The 17,616-nt window shown below is 34.8% G+C and overlaps 1 protein-coding gene across 1 annotated transcript in view; it reads right to left on the minus strand.

The window, feature by feature from the left end:
- The window catches only part of UBR3 (ubiquitin protein ligase E3 component n-recognin 3), a 182,101-nt gene that overhangs the window by 58,011 nt on the left and 106,474 nt on the right, over positions 1 to 17,616 (minus strand). The window contains exons 24-25 of the mRNA XM_069494206.1: positions 13,122 to 13,210; positions 6,889 to 7,038 (exon numbers count right to left, since the gene is read on the minus strand). Coding sequence (XP_069350307.1) covers positions 6,889 to 7,038; positions 13,122 to 13,210 — 239 coding nt within the window. The remainder of the gene's footprint in view (positions 1 to 6,888; positions 7,039 to 13,121; positions 13,211 to 17,616) is intronic.

Raw genomic sequence — 17,616 nt, forward strand, 5'->3', positions numbered from 1 at the left:
TTGTTTGGATGAGTTTGAGAAGTATTGGTGTTAATTCTTTAAACGATTCATAGAATTCACCTGTGAGCCATCTGGTCCTGCAATTTCCTTTGTTGAGAGGTTTCTTATTATTGATTCAATCTCTTACTATAAATAGGTTCAAATTTTCTATTTCTTCTTCAGTCAATTTTTGGTAGTTTGTGTGTTTCTAGGAAATCATCCATTTAATCTAGGTCATCTAATTTTTCGCATAAAGTATTCACAGTATTCTCTTATAATCTTTTTATTTCTATAAGGTCCATAGTAATGTCCCTGCCTTCATTTCTGGTTTTAGTTATTTGCATTATCTCTTTTTTCCTTGGTCAATCTAGCTAAAGGTTTTGTCATTTTTGTTGATATTTTCAAGGAACCAACTTTTGGTTTTGCTGATTCTTTTTTATCTCTGCTCCAATCTGCATTATTTCTTTCCTTCTTCAAGCTTTAGGTTTAGCTTGTTCTTTTTGTATTTTCTTAAATTTTAAAGTTAGGTTATTGATTTGGAAATCTCCTTTTTAATGCACAAATTTACGGCTGTAAATTTCCCTCCTTTCACAGCATCCTACAGGCTGTGGTAATGTGTTTTCATTTTCATTTATCTCCAAGTATTTTCTAATTTCACTTGTGATTTATTCTTTCACATTGGTTGTTTATGAGTATGATGTTTAATTTCCACATTCCACATACTTGTGAGTTTTCCAGTTTCCCTTCTGTTATTGATTTCTAGATTCATCCCATTGTGGCAGAGAAGATTTTTTGGATAATTTCAATCTTTTAAAAAAAAAACTTCTATTAGATCACAGAGAAAAGACAGAAACAAACTCCATTCCCCCCACATTTTGACCTTCAGTTGTCTAAATTTACGTATTTTTATATTACCTATCTTTTAACAAGTTGCTGTAGCTATTACTGTTTTTGATAGATTTGTCTTTTGGGCTTCATATTATAGTCATGAGTGGATTGCACACCACAATTACAGTATTAGAATATTCTAGGTTTTTCTGTGTACTTAATTTTATTAGTGGGTTTTATATTTTCAAATGTTTTTCTTAAAATTTTTTGCACAGGGTGTTTTTTTCTTTCAGACTGAGGAGCTCCTTTAACATTTCTTATAAGATGCATCTGGTGGTAGTTGGTGGTACATTCTCTCAGCTGTTATTTGTATGCGGAAGACAGTATTTGAAGACAGTATTCTTGGATAATATTTTTTTTTTCTTTTAGCACTTTGAAAATGTTGTTCCACTCCCTCCCCTGGCCTACATGGTTTGCATTGAGAAGTCTGTAGCCACATGAATTGGAGCTCCATTATATGTTATTTGCTTCTTTTCTCTTGCTGCTTTTAGGATTCTCTCTTTGTCCTTGACCTTTGAGACTTTGCTTATCATACGGGTCAGAGTAGTCTTATTTGGATCAAATCTGTTTGGTGTTCTCTAATCTTCCTGTACCTAGATATTCATATCTTTCTGAAATTTTGGAAAGTTTTCTGGGTTTAGGGTTTTTCCTTTTTAAATAAACTTTCTATGCCTTGCTATTGCTCAACTCCCTCTTAAACACCAATAATTCTTAGATTTGGCCTTTTGAGGTAATTTTTTATATTCTATAGGTGATCTTCATTGATTTTCACTTTTTTCTTATCTGACCCTATGTTTTCAAATATTTCATCTCTGAGCGCAATGACTCTTTCCTCTGCTTGATCCATTCTTCTGTTGAGAGCTTCTAATGAATTTTCAGTTCAGTGAATGTATTTCTCAGTTCTAAGATTTGTTTCATTTTTTTCAATCTCTTTGTTAAATTTCTCTGATAAATTTCTGAATTGCTTTTCTGTGTGATCTTGGAGATCACTGAGTTTTCTAATAAGTACTATTCTGAATTCCTGGTCAGGGGATTCCCATATTGCTGTCTCATTAGTGTCAGTGACTGGTTCCTTGCTTTGCCATTTTGGGGAAATCATGGTTCCCTGTTTGCTGTTGTTTCTTGTGACTGTACATCTATGTCTTTGAATGGAAGGTTTAGTAAATACTAGACCAATTCTAGTGTGCTCTGGCTTGTTTGGGGTTTCATTGGATATATTTATTTAGAGGTTCTTCATTAATAGGTCACTGCCTCCTTTTCGGGCTCCAGGTGGCAACTTAAGCTCAGGTTCAGTTCACCTCAGCTCTAGTAAACAATGACATGGGGGAGCTTCCAAAGGGGAATCCCAGCAATATGGTAAGGCTGGCTAGGGGGTTGTGCCTAGGGGACCTATGGGACAAAGCTCCTCAAGTGTGGTGCTGCTGAACAGCCACTCTGATTTGGCATCTCCTTTAACTAAGTTACAGAGCAGAGTTTCCAGGGATAGGGATGGTAGTTCCACCTCCCACCTTTGTCTCTGCCTGAGCTCAGAGATATTTCTCCCTTCACACACTTGCAATGCTTCCCATGGGATAAGGCAAGGATAGGTCTGTTGCCAGGGAATCCAACATGGTGGGGAAGCTGGTTGTCCACCTCAATCCCAATTTTTCCAGTGTAGTAACAGTGAGTTGGAAATTTTTCCATACACTTGGTGCCCAGCTGAATGGGCGGAGGGGCATCACAGATATGAAAATCCAATTAATTCTCTTACTGTCTGCTCAGAATGTTTTCACTTCTCTTTGGCCCCAGGAACCATCTCATCTTAACATCTGAATTCTAGGATATGTCTGTTGATAATCTTGCCACTATATATTTGTTTTTCTTTTTCTGTTGGGGGAGTGGAGCCCGCTTGCTTCAGCACCACTCTTTTCGAACCTGAAGTCCCAATGGGTCTATCTGGTTTCTCCTCTTGTAAAAATTTTTAATTTAAAGTCTATTTTGTCTCATATTGATGTAGCCATTCCAGCTCTTTTTTGGTTACTATTTGTATGGAATACCTTCCCATCCTTTCCCTTTCAACTTATTTGTGTCTTTGGATCTAAAGTGAGTCTCTTGTAGACAGTATACAGTTGGATTACTTCTTTTTATCCATTCTGTCAATCTCTGCCATTTATTTGGGCAATTTAATGCATTTATATTTCCAGTAATTACTGGGGTTTTTTGTTTTGTTTTCTTTTTTTGAGACAGAGTCTCACTCTGTTGCCCAGGCGAGTACCGTGGCCTCAGCCTAGCTCACAGCAACCTTAAACTCCTGGGCTGAAGCGATTCTCCTGGCTCAGCCTTCCGAGGAGCTGGGACTACAGGCACGCACCACCACACTTGGCTAATTTTTTCTATTTTTAGTAGAGACAGGGTCTTGCTGGTCTCGAACTCCAGAGCTCAAGCTATGCTCCCACCTTGGCCTCCCAGAGTGCTAGGATTACGGGCATGAGCCACTGCACCTGGTCTCCCAGTAATTACTGTTAAGGAAGAATTTAATTCTGCCATTTTGCTATGTGTTTTCTATATGTTCCTTCTTCATCCATTGCTGCCTTCTTTCATAATTAATTGAATTTTATAGTATACCATTTGGATTCCCTTCTCATTTCTTTTATTTGCATGTGTATGTGTTCGTGTGTGAGTTTTTTCATAGTTGTTACTCCCAGGATAACAATTTTTAGCAAATTCACTTTATAACAATCAAGTTTGAATTAATATCTACTTCGTTTCAATAATATAGAAAAATCCTTTTCCTTTAAAATTCCATTACCCCCACCCTGTGCTTTGTTTTTATCTCAATGTCTGCACTATTCTATAGACAATAACATTAATATTTGGTTTAAAAATTTATACCTGTAGTTCTTTCCAGATTTACTTTCTTCTTATTACATATTATTTTTAAAGCACTATGAAGACTTTAACTGGACTTTCTGAAGCTTTGCAAAGATTATGGGGATCAGTGAAATGGAGAGAGAACATCATATTGTATTATTCTCCTATAGAGAACTGAAGCTCCCCAAATCAGTATTGTTTACAGCAGGCATTCTGAGCAATGGCGAAACAACATATAAATCAACATCTTTACATGCAGATAAAATTTCTATAAAGGCCCTTAACTTAAGCAGTTTTTGAAGGGCTCCTAATCAAAAGTCTATAATTCAGTACAAGTCAAATATTAGAATGAGGGGAGAAAGTATGGGATTTTTCTTTAATGCATGGTTTTAAGAACAGGCCCGTAACAAAACAGTGGATACTAACAAGATCTAGAGCAATAAGCAGACCTGTCATCCAGATTTTGGTCTCTAAATACCACTTCCCACTAAATGGAAATAATACTTCTTAGAGAAATGGCTGATTTCAGGGTATGAAATATATAAGATGAATTCAGTACAACTTGCCATACCAGTAAATGTAGGAAATTTCAAGGCTACTGTACTAGTTTTGTTTCATAAAAACTCAGCAGACAACTTGAAGCAGCAGCTCTCACTGAACAAAGATGGAAAAATGTGAGCATCAACAAGAGATTAACTGCAACAGATTTCATAATGATACATAAAACTACTAATTATCTTTAGAAAATGATTTTCAAAAACCCACTACCTCAATACTTTGAGCACTCATAAATAAAAGGAAAGAATACACTATTTATCCTGCCTTTCCTGTACAATTTGTGCCTCAGAGTAACCAAAAATAGTTAATGAGGTGAAATTTCTTTTATAGAAGTATTTCAGCTAACAAAGAAAAACATGAAAGAGATTTGTAATTCCTAATGAACTGATGGGTCTAGGAAATAATCATCCTTTGCTACTAACATCACAAACAGAAAATAGAGGGGACAGAGGAACACATTAAATTTCACAGGGATGCATTCATAAAAATCCAAACTGCTCTTCAATGTTCCAATTTCTTAAAAAAGTATGATACATGGGAAGAAACAGTGGAGGGGGAGGGAGAGATGACAGGGGAACCTATCAATTTAAGGACCACAAGAGGACCCTATGACTATAAATAAATTAATTAAACAAATAAGAGACAATAGGAAGATTTTAAACACTGACTCAATATTTGATGATATTCAGGAATTAATTTATTTAGGAGTGACTATGGTTATGTTTAAGAAACTATACCTTTCTTTTTAACAGAAACACTGAAATACTTATAGATGAAATGTGATGTCTGAAATCTGCTTCAACATAATTCTAGGAGGTGGAAACAAATGAAATAAGATTAGCCACAAATTAATCACTGTTAAAGATGGAATGGGACATGGTGGTTCATTTTACTATAATTGTGTCTTTATGCGGTTAAAATTTTCTATATTCAAATCTCAAAATAAGAAGGCAAAAGTAAAGAGAGATAAAGGGGGAAAGTGTCAATGGGTAGACGAAGCTCAGAAGGAAAGAGCCAGAGATTCCACCTGCTATAGTTCCCAGTTACAATCACTCTTGAGATTTAATATTCTTTTTTTTTATTAAAAAAAAAATTTCAGCCGTCTTCTACTACACATTCTGTATTTAATATTCTTTAATATTAGTTTCTTATTTTTTTTTCCTATCTCTAAAGGATAAGACAACTATAGTATAGTGGAATTATCTAGTATTAATTGGTTTAGCTAGTGTAAAAAATTGTTAAAAAGGGATTAAACGAAGTAACAAATCATAGAAACTTTTAAATATAATAAAATAATGAACAAATAAAAGCTTAAAACAAGAACATAAGTTTCATTATGGTATGGATTTTTTTTTTATGTGATTTCTTACTAGAACAGTGCCTGGTATCTAGGTGCTCAATAAGTATTTGTGAAATAAATTAATGAATAAAACAATAAGTTGAATACTATATAGTACTTGGTGAAGAAGTCAAAAGCCAAGTGGCAATAATCTAAAACACTTCTCTAAGAACAGTAGGAAAAAAAAGTAGCTGTAGTCAATACTCCCACACATTTCCTTTTTAGTAGGGATTTCTGGTTTTGACAGCTCTACCCCAATGTCCCACTCAATCAGGGTTTTCCAGCTCCATTTCATTTTTAGGCAAGAAGAGTAACAAAAGAAATGAATTTACTAGGTGCCATATTAGATTCTTATTGGTTATATTACACCAATATATTACTCAACACAACAATCCTCTTAAGTCAATATTATCTCTACATTTAAAAGAAGGCAACAAACTTGGCCATACTAAGTCAAGCAATACTATATTTGATCTCAGGGGAGTTGGACGTGTGGGAAAATCCAACATTTTCCACCTTACCATACTAATTTATAGAGTAAATACCCTTAAAAACAATCCTCTGGAGAAATATGTAAGAATTTACTTTCTCTTTGCTTCATACATACTCCTGTTGAAAATAGATTAAATTCATTGGGACTAGATTGTGTAAGAGTTATCACTACCTCAAAATACATCAGTATGGGAGAGGATGGACAGGATTCAGACAAATCCTTCAAAATTTTAAAATATTTTCTAAACTATAAATTGGCAAACATATCAATCCACAGGCTGTTTCAAGAATTATTGCTTCTAATAGCTCTAGACATAAAAGTATATAAGATAAAGACTTTAAAAAAAAAACAATAAAAAAAGAAATAAGGGCAGAGCTGCCTGAATATACCTATGTAAAGTAATTAAAATATTTAAACTGACAATACTTATGGGCTTAAGAAGCGTACAGATTTTAGAACAATTAAATTACCAAGAATGAACTCAGTTATTGGCCACCTAGCAAAGGTAATAAACCATCATACTTTAAAGAAAAAACTGAGTAACCACATAACCATATAGTGAGATCTCTCTTTAGGGGCTTCTTCCAACACTCATCTCTAGAAAAGTGAGATAAAACCAGATAAAGAATCTTTGGTATTTGGATCTAAATCAATCCTTGCTATAAAGATTTACAGTTATACCTAGACAAAGATATAACTTTCATTTAATACAAATGCTTGTTAATCTGTTGCATATAATTTGGCTCAAAAATGTTCCCATGGAAAAATTACTTTATTTTACCTGAGGATGCTTGTAACAGTACAACCAATCCTGTAGGTCGGTCTTCAGAAGAGGGGCCACTCTGTCCACAAATAACACAGTCATATACTGCCTCAGAAACTTGTGGTTCTGCTGTGGCGATTTCCATAGGTATATCATTCTCAGGAGAATCTGAGGGGAAGAAGTTACATCTCTTAATTCCCACAGAGAAAAATCTCTCTTCATTAAAAATGTATGGAAAAAACAACATGTTCAAATACTTTTCAGCTTCAATATCAATAAAGTATACAGTAATAGAACTATGGGAAAAATTACCTTACTCATAAAATGTTTACTCAAAGTTAGATAAAACATGCAACGACTTTATATAATGAAAGATATTAAATAATATATGGTTAAATACACTTATAATACTGTGTCATTCACATATAAAATTGATACCAAAAGTACAGAAGCAAAGACATTTGTATCAAAAAAGAAAATTTTTTAAAGTTACATTTTAATAAAACAAGGGGAGGTTGTTTGTTTTAATTTTCTTTGAGGGACCTGAGAGGAGAAATTTACGATAGTATGATAGCTTTAGAAAATGGTAGTATTTACTAAAAGATAAAAGTGGAAAAAACTATATCTTCCTTATTTTCAATTCTAGTGATTATATTTCAGAAATAATAGTTAACAATGTTTATTTATACAAGGAAATCATGTAGAAATGATGTTATATACTTATAAAGCAGAACTATTACAGAAAATAACAGTAATCCTCTGGTGATATAATGTCATGAACAGCAAGAAACAAAATATTGAGTCAATAATGATTTTCAGATAAAGACCCTTAAATTCATGAAGATCAGTGATGCTGCTCATGGTGGCAGAGAAATGACTAAAGGGGACCAGGAAGACCAGGGAAACAGAAGTACTTTATGAGATCTTTAAAAGCATAGCTAAGTAAATATGTAAAAATATATGTCAGACCTAGAAAAAGAAAGATGTCAAGTTAAGATATTTTTTAAAAAGAATGCATGAAGATAAACATATGTCTGATATTTATTAAGAGTGACTGAGAGGAAAATGGGCAGGAACCTAAAACGGAACTTTGAATGCTTAGTATTAATGGAAATAAAAATAAGCCAACAAAGAACTTAGCCAACAAAGAATAGTAAATATGTAAAAATATATGTCAGACCTAGAAAAAGAAAGATGTCAAGTTAAGATATTTTTTAAAAAGAATGCATGAAGATAAACATACGTCTGATATTTATTAAGAGTGACTGAGAGGAAAATGGGCAGGAACCTAAAACGGAACTTTGAATGCTTAGTATTAATGGAAATAAAAATAAGCCAACAAAGAACTTAGCAAAAAAAAAAAAAACACTACCAACTATACATGAAGAGAATCAGAACCAGAAAGCACAATAGAGGCCATTAAGGGTTGACATGAGAAAGATTACTTTAAATTTTAGGGAGGAAACTCAGTACAGAAAAGACAGGATATGTGTGTCTGCTCTAAAGTTCAAAGGAGAACAGAGAAATATCTGACTTAAAGCATAATGAAATAACTCAGTCTGATGCAAAGTGCCAAAGAAACAGAATTTCATTAACCCTATCTCTCATACACAAAGATAGTTTTTTTTTTTAATAAGTCTTGGTACAATCAATTTGAAAACCTCAAGGAAACCCTGATATCAAAATGCATTATCAGAGAGGCTGCTAAGTCACCTTTCCTAGAGTTTTTAAAAGAAAGGCTGAACAATTTTTGATGGTGATACAGTGCTAAAGGCACAAAAATAAAATAGATGACCTCTTTTTCATGCAAAGTAATTTTTATTTGAATTCTGACTTTACTAATTACAGACACTAATACCCTTTTTTTTTCCTTCAAGAAACTAAAAAGATCATGGTTTATTTCTTTAAAAAAGAGGAAAGCCACTGCTTCTTTATATCCTATAATGAATTAAAATATATTATTAGTAATATGATTGATTCTATCACTCTCATACCCAATTTTGATATTTTAGTAAAGATTTAAAAAGGATCTAGGACCAAATTAAAGGCTTGTATTTAAATGTGATTATTATTTCTCATCTACAGATAAGATACAGAAAAATATAATTAAAAGCACCTGTTCTGAAAGAAGTTCAGCTCATACAACTTCATATTGTAAATGGTTACATAAAGAACAAAAATAGGAAAAACTAATATATCGAATTAGGAGTAATAATACTGGTTACTCTTGGAAGAAGCAGTAACAGAAAGAAAAAATGAGGTGGGCTTATGGGATGCTGGTAATGTTCTGTTTCTCAGTCTGGATGCTGGTTATACACTTATAATCTGTAAAAACTAAAAAAGCTCGACACTTCTGATACATGCACTATGTATATGCTTCAATAAAAGGATATTTTTTTAAATCCCTATTCCAAATGAATAATTGGGAATTTTTCTGTATTAAGTATTATAATAAAGATACTTAATTCTGCCAATTACATGCACACATTGACATCTGCATATATTTTACACACCAAAAAAACCCCTAAAGGATGTTTCCTGCAAATTCATACAAAGAAGAGATTACAATGATTTACAATCTAGGTAAACTAAATGAATGAAAGAAGCAAGACTGAGAAAGTAATGGTTAAAGACGATAAAGCTAAGTGTTATTAGTAATGAAAACATTCTTGTTACCAAATGACCCTAGAATTCTTAAGTCCTCCTTTGACTTATAAGTTCCTATATAAAATTCACAATTGTCCTTTTAGAACAGAAGCACCTGCTTAAAATTCCCATAATTGATATTATTCCAATAAAGGCAAAAAGATGAATAAATAGAGCAATAGTTAATTCATTTGTTTGGTTTTACATGAACAGAAAAGAATATCTGAATTAAGCAAGCGATTCTTCTGAACGCTATTTCAGTTTGCCAAATGACTGTAAAATGGCCCCAATTCTCCATTTTGTCCTGTCTCCATACTACAACATTTATTATCTAAAACAGGTTCTGAGGGTCAGGCATCTGGAAGCTTTTTAGTGGTATGGTTCTGGCTCAGGATTTCTCCTGAAACTGCTATCAAACTATCAGCTGCAGCATCTGAAGGCTTACCTGGTACACAAGTTTCACATCCCAGCTCACTCACCTGACTATTGACAAGAGGCCTCAGTTCCTTACTCACATGGGCCTCTCCACAGGGCTGTTCATGACATGACAGCTGGCTTTCCCCAACATAAGTAATCCAAGAGAGAGAGGAAGCAACAAAGACAGAAGCCATATGTCTTTCATAACCTATTATAAATGACATACCATCACTTATGCCATATTCTATTGGTCATGCAGACCAATTCTGATGCAGTGTGGGAAAAGACTACACAGGGGATAAATACCAGGAGGCAGAGATCGTTGAAGACCATCTTGGAGGATAACTATACCAATTATCAAAGAAACCACGGAAAAAATTTTCTCATGGGTTCAATAAATCTTCAGACTGAAAATGCTCATTAATTACTAAGAAGGATGGAAAAATATCCTCACAGATACAAATGATAAAATTTCAGATCTCTACAGATTAGACAATCATAGTAGTGTCACAGAAAAGGGAAAAAATGTTCATCTACCAAGAATCAGATTACCATCAACTTCTCATCAAATGAATGGCAAAAGACAACACAGCAATGCCTTCAATTGTGACAGAAAATGTTTATCAACCTGGAATTCTATATCTATTTAAATGAACAATCAAGCATGAGAGTAGATAGACTAGAAGTCCCTTCCAGATTTATAAAGAATCATGTAATTTAGCCTTTAAACAAGCATTATTAAGAATATACTTGAGATTGCTTTCCAGTAAAACAAGACAAAAAAAGAGGTAACATAAGATGCAAGAAACCCTACATCAACCCTTCAAGGGGAAAATCCTACGGTAATAGCTGTACAGCATGCCTAGAGAGCAAATGAACCAAACTGGAAAAGAATTCCAAGCAACAGACAGTATGATGGAGTGGGTAGAATAATCGAGATATCATATAAAGGCCCATTAGTTCTCATCACAATAAAATATTTAAAATAAACTAAAAAATAAAAAAAGACTGAAACTTCAGGGAAAACAAAACGCAATATAACAGTCATGGCCTAAATAGAAACAAATAAAAGGTATATGGCTTTTAGCAAACAAGGGACTGTAAGAAACAAGGCCATGTACTAAAGGCAGTCTCCTTAAAGGGGTTCAGGAGTCAAGCCACAGGACTCAAAAAAAGTAAATGGATCCTAGCACATTACTTAGTCCTGTGCTCAACAACATTCAAAAAGTCATACAATACAAATACTCTTCATTGTTTTTAAGAGTCAACCTTTGGATAAAAGACACTATTATGACTGAAAAATAAAATACCAGCACCTTGACAATTTATTTATTTATGTATTTATTAATTAAGACGGGGGTTTCGTTCTTGCTCAGGCTGGTCTCGAAATCCTAAGCTCAAAAGATCCTTCCACCTCGGCTTCCCAGAGTGCTAGGATTACAGGCGTGAGCCACTGACCTGGGCAACACCTTGACAACTAAAAAGCAAATAAGTAGGTAATAAAAGGAAGGACGCAGAGAAGAGGAAAGAAAAAAGGAAAGAAAGGGCTGGGGTGATTATTAGTTCATTTTATAAGAAGGAGTATCAAGATATTGTCTACTGTAGATAGAGCAATAAATAGATATTATAATTACATTAAATATATAATGAACAAAAATGCAATTATCAATTTTTGGAAAGAAGAAGAGATGGAGAAACGAAAAGTAGTATCAATGAACTAAACCCTTATCTTTCATATGAGAAAGCAAAGTGATGCTAAGTAAATTCCATAAAGAGAATTTAAGTACAGGTTGAATATCCCTTATCTGAAACGCTTAGGACCAGGAGTGTTTTGAATTTCATATTTTTTCTGATTTTGGAATATTTACATATATATAATGAGATACCTTCGGGATGGGACTCAAGTTTAAACACAAAATTCATTTATGTTTCATACACACTTTATAGAAATACACTCTCACTCTGTCACCCAGGCAGGAGTACAATGGTGCAATCATAGCTCGCTGCAGCCTAATACTCCTGGGCTCAAGCAATCCTCTCACCTTAGCCTCCCTTAGTTGGGACTACAGACACTTCCACCACAACCAGTTAATTTTCGTTTTTAATTTTTTGTAATAACTGGGGTCTTACTGTGTGGCCCAGGCTGGCCTCGAACTCCTGACCTCAAGCAATCGTCCTGTCTGAGCCTCCCAAAGTGCTGGGATTACAGACGTGAGCCACCATGCCTGGCCTCGACTGCATTTTGACAGTAGCCTATCACATGAAGTTAGGTGTGGAATTTTCCACTTGAGGCAGTGTATCAGTACTCAAAAAGTTTCAGGTTTTGAAGCATTTAAGATTTCAGATTCTCAGATTAGGGATGCTCAACCTACATTCTTTCCATCAAAGTTATATCCTGAACACAAACTACACTGTTGATGGTTTAGAACACATTAGGGTAAATTAGGACCGACCACCTCTCTGCACTTCTTCTGGACACTGATTATATGTCTTTATGTATACAAAATGCATGAGAATGCACATGCAAATTTGAATGCACATATTTGTATGTACTTTAACTAAATGTATGACTTTATTTTCTTTCAGCAATTTTGTCTAAAAGAAAAATGAAAGGAAAAAAATTGCTAGAATGATAGAAATAGGGAAGAAAATATCCTGGTTAACTGAAGACTAAGATTGAGATTTAATTTATTTCTCTAATATGTATAAAAGTTTACTCATAGCAATCTACCATGACAGAGGAACATGGCATCCCCTTTCACTGCATAAATCCTAATGCTAATCCTAACGGAAGTGAGAAGTATACCTGATTTTAAGAAATATTGAAGCGGGTGGCAGAAAGAGGCAGCACTAAAAATATTTGAAAACTATTTTAAGGATATTGGGATAATGTCACAGGAAAAGATCAAAATAAGTAAAGGCATACTGATGAACCTCACAAATATAAGAAATAGTTTAACAGGAGAGAATTGAGGGGACATACTGTATTGCTACAATCAGGAAGAACTTCCTAACAATTGTAGCTACTAACAACAGAATGGACTGTCTATAATGAAGGTCTAATTTTCCATCACTCTATTGTTTAAATAAAGACTAAAGACTAGAAATCATCTGTCTGCAATGTTTGAAACTGGTGGATTTATTGGACAAGATCATCCCTAATTCTAAACTCATAAATTTTGACTTACCGACATCCATTGCAGTTTCCATGAAGCTTTTCTGCCGTGAAGCAAACTCTGCAAGCAATTTCTGCTGTCTCTCTCTAGCCTTTTGTCGCCTAGATTAAACAGAAATAAAGTTAATAGTACCAGATGTGCTTAAGACTTATCTCTTAATACTATCTTTCAGGAGTATATAAAGTATGAAAAGCCCCTGGTACACAGTTGAGAACAATCTATTTTCTGCATTATACATTAAATTTCATGTAAGACTTGATTGTCCTTTAAAGAATTCTACTGTTTTAGAAAGGTTTCAAATTCAGGCCGGGTGTGGTAGCTCACACATATAATCCTAGCACTCTGGAAGGCCAAGGTGGGAGGATGGGTTGAGCTCAGGAGTTTGAGACCAGCCTGAGCAAGAGCAAGACCCCATCTCTACAAAAAATACAAAAATTAGCCAGGCATGGTGGCGCATGCCTGTAGTCCCAGCTATTTAGAGACTGAGGCAGGAGGATCGCTTGAGCCTAGGAGTTTGAGGTTGCAGTGAGCTATGACGATGACACCCTCCAAAGCCAGGGCAACAGAGCAAGACTCTGTCTCCAAAAACAAGAAAATATACAGGTTTCAAATTCACAGATTCAACAGATAAAATAAAAGCTAAGATTTACTTTAAATGTGAAATAATAATTGAGGTACATAGAAAATCTGGATTTCCAACAACACAATTTCCTAAGTATATATTTCAGATAGTAGCAAGAGCAAAAGTCTTTTTTAGCAAGGGACTAACAATTTATCCCCCATTTAATAGTAAATTGGCTGCTAGAAAAAACTATGATGTTTAAATATAAACAAAATCTAAAAGATAAGAACAGTTAGATTTACTGCTACCCTAAAAATAGGTCTCTCCTATTAGAGAATGAGCAGAAGGCAATAAGTTTCCGAGTTTCTAGTAGGAGATAGTTCAAGTTTGGTTTATTTTGTATGAAGTAAAAGAATCTGAAGAGACTCAAATACAACATAATAGAATAAAAGAATAAAACTATATTTCCAATCTAAGCATAAATATTCCTTTGGATTAATTCACTACTTCCTTATTTATATTTATCCCTATCTACTTCCAAAGAATATTTTGAGACTCGTTGCAAAACAAAACAAACAAAAAAAATGCCACCAATATAACAGTACCATACAGAAGAATAAGAAAATAAAAGTAAACTAATAAAAAAAGAAGATAGGCTACCCAGATTATGAAATGTTAATAATACTAGGTAACATAAAATTTTACTCCCACTAGGGGAAGGTTAAAATAGTAATTTAAATAAGAGAAGAGAGAGAGAAAGAAGAAAATGTAAAAGGTTAAGAGGTAAGTTATATATTACCTCATTGAGAGAGACAAATTTTTTACTTGAACAAAACTCATAGAGGAAGTGATCACAGCTCATGAACAAAGGATATGAAAACATAATGGACAGAATACACTACAGCAGTTTCTTTTAATGACTATTATTATATGTATACATTATAAAAGTCATAACATTATGTTAAACTAAGAATCTATAAATCATTTCTATAGGAAACCTAAAAGTATTTATTAATCTGAAATGATTCAAGGATAGAGCACATGGAATTTAGAAGAATGGAATGCTAACAGTAATTTTTAAACTATTCATATACCTGCTCCCATCAAATGAGGGGGGATAATCAGGAACAACTATAAAGTCAAGTTTTGTGGTCCACCTTACCATGAGAAATTACATATTTTTGCCAATAATGTTCAAAAGACTTCTAATGTTCATTTTTTAATACTTAAAGATAATTCAGGGTCCACATAAGAAAACTTGCTTTATTTTACAACAAAAATTCTTTTATATTGTTTTTGAGCCAAAATATTATTATCCAGGTAGATCACTCATTTCATTCATCAAACTTAACTCTCAATGACATTGGCCACTTCAAAAAATTAAATCTACTCCTCCTCTCTCTTCCCTTCCTGAATATGAAGGATGGCAACACCTAGCACAGGTGTCAGTATCCAACAGCCTTGGCACATGAGGGCATTTGTGTGGTAAAAGATTGTAAGAAATTTATGGCCGGGCGTGGTGGCTCACGCCTGTAATCCTAGCACTCTGGGAGGCCGAGGTGGGCGGATCGTTTGAGCTCAGGAGTTCGAGACCAGCCTGAGCAAGAGCGAGACCCCATCTCTACTAAAAATAGAAAGAAATTATATGGACAGCTAAAAATATATATAGAAAAAATTAGCCGGGCATGGTGGCGCATGCCTGTAGTCCCAGCTACTCGGGAGGCTGAGACAGGAGGATCCCTTGAGCTCAGGAGTTTGAGGTTGCTGTGAGCTAGGCTAACGCCATGGCACTCACTCTAGCCTGGGCAACAGAGTGAGACTCTGTCTCAAAAAAAAAAAAAAAGAAAGGAATTTATTACATATAAGAGAATTGATCAAAAAAAGTAATATATATGCATTGAGGATTATGGGTGCTAGGTTTCTCACTGTGGGAGTAGAGAGTAACAAACATGGAAAGGCAGAAAACAAGAATGGCTCTCATGGTGTCAGATTGGAATTGGAAGTATCAGGATGAACTCTCATGGTTTTCAGTACATATAGACATAAAAGTAAACATAAATTTCTCCCTCCCTCCCCTCTCCACATCCTCCAACACAAACACAGACATATAAAGATACACGCACACATGATTTTCCCTAGCTCTACCCACTAAAAAGGCATGAAAACGGCTATGCCTCAGTAGACTAAGCATATGGATTATGCTTTCCAAAAATAATTCTCTACTAAAAGCAGCCAAGACTCCTTGGAAAAATGGCTGACTCCAAGTACAAGATGACCTTGGAACATCTTATGGTCCCAGAAAATAAAAATATTCTCAAACAAGGATGAGGATAGATGAAAAGGACACAGAAACCAGCTTGAAGGGATGCCTAGTGGCCAAATCTGGAAAAATAAGAGCATCAAAATGAATAATAACCATATCAGATAAAATAGGAACCCAGGAGTCCATACTGATAAAAATAAATGAATCTATTTAAAGTTAATAGGAGTGGAATATTACAATATCTCAAAGCGGTTTTCCACAAATTATGTATTAATTATAAGGGGGGAAAAGGTAATCTGACAGTGAAGAAGTCTGCTCGATACCCTCCTAATCAAGTGACCAAAGTTACCGATGTAACAAATTGAAATCTTATGGGATGCACAGAAAAGAAAACAGGAAAACTTCATTGATATTCCTGCCAAAGATGCATAACCTGAATCTAAACATAAAGAGACAGCAGACAACCCAGACTGAGGGACATCCTGCAACGTTACTACTTACTGTCCTCATAATATTCAAAAGTGCCAAGATCATGAAAATAAAGGAAGCATTGAGGAAACTATTCCATATTGAAGGAGACCAAAGAGACATAATTAAATGCAATGAGTGATTATGAATTGGATCTTTTTGCTATAAGAAACATTATTGAGACAACTGTCAAAACTTGGGGTCGGCCGGGTACGGTGGCTCACGCCTGTAATCCTAGCACTCTGGGAGGCCGAGGTGGGCGGATCGTTTGAGCTCAGGAGTTTGAGACCAGCCTGAGCAAGAGTGAGACCCCATCTCTACTAAAAATAGAAAGAAATTATATGGACAGCTAAAAATATATATAGAAAAAAATTAGCCGGGCATGGTGGTGCATGCCTGTAGTCCCAACTACTCGGGAGGCTGAGACAGCAGGATCCCTTGAGCTCAGGAGTTTGAGGTTGCTGTGAGCTAGGCTGACGCCACGGCACTCACTCTAGCCTGGGCAACAAAGTGAGACTCTGTCTCAAAAATAAATAAATAAATAAATAAATAAAATGAATTAAAAAAAAAAAAAAAAAAACTTGGGGTCTAAGGATTTAATCATACTCAAATACAACGTTAATTTCCTAATTTTGTTAGTTGCACTGTGGTTATGTTAGAAAAGGCCCGTATTTCTAGGAAATACATACTAAAGTTTTTCAGGGTGAAGGGGCATCATATCAGCAACTTACTCTGAAATGATGTGAGAAGTTCTTTGCACTGTCCTTGAAATACTTCTGCAAGCTTAAGATTGCTTCAAGCCTATAATCCTAGCACTCTGGGAGGCTCAGGAGGGAGGATTGCTGGAGCTCAGGAGTTTGAAACCAGCCTGAGCAAGAGCGAGACCCCGTCTTGGCTAAAAATAGAAAAATTAGCCAGGCACAGTGGCCATGGTAGTCCCAGCTACTTGGGAGGCTAAGGCAGGAGGATGGCTTGAGCCTAGCAGTTTGAAGTTGCAGCGAGCTATGATTATGCCACTGTACTCTAGCTGGGGTGACAGAACAAGACTGTCTCCAAGAAAAAAAAAAAAAAAAGACTGCTTCAAAATAGAACATTTTTAAAAATTAAATCTATCCTCAAACAAGAAATATTTGCCACAATGGAAGAAATGGAAACCAAACCAAAAGGTGCTATAGATGCTCAAAGCATTCTAAGAGACCGCCAAAAATGCTACG

The sequence above is a fragment of the Eulemur rufifrons genome, chromosome 1 (genome assembly GCF_041146395.1).
Source record: "Eulemur rufifrons isolate Redbay chromosome 1, OSU_ERuf_1, whole genome shotgun sequence".
NCBI lineage: Eukaryota > Metazoa > Chordata > Mammalia > Primates > Lemuridae > Eulemur > Eulemur rufifrons.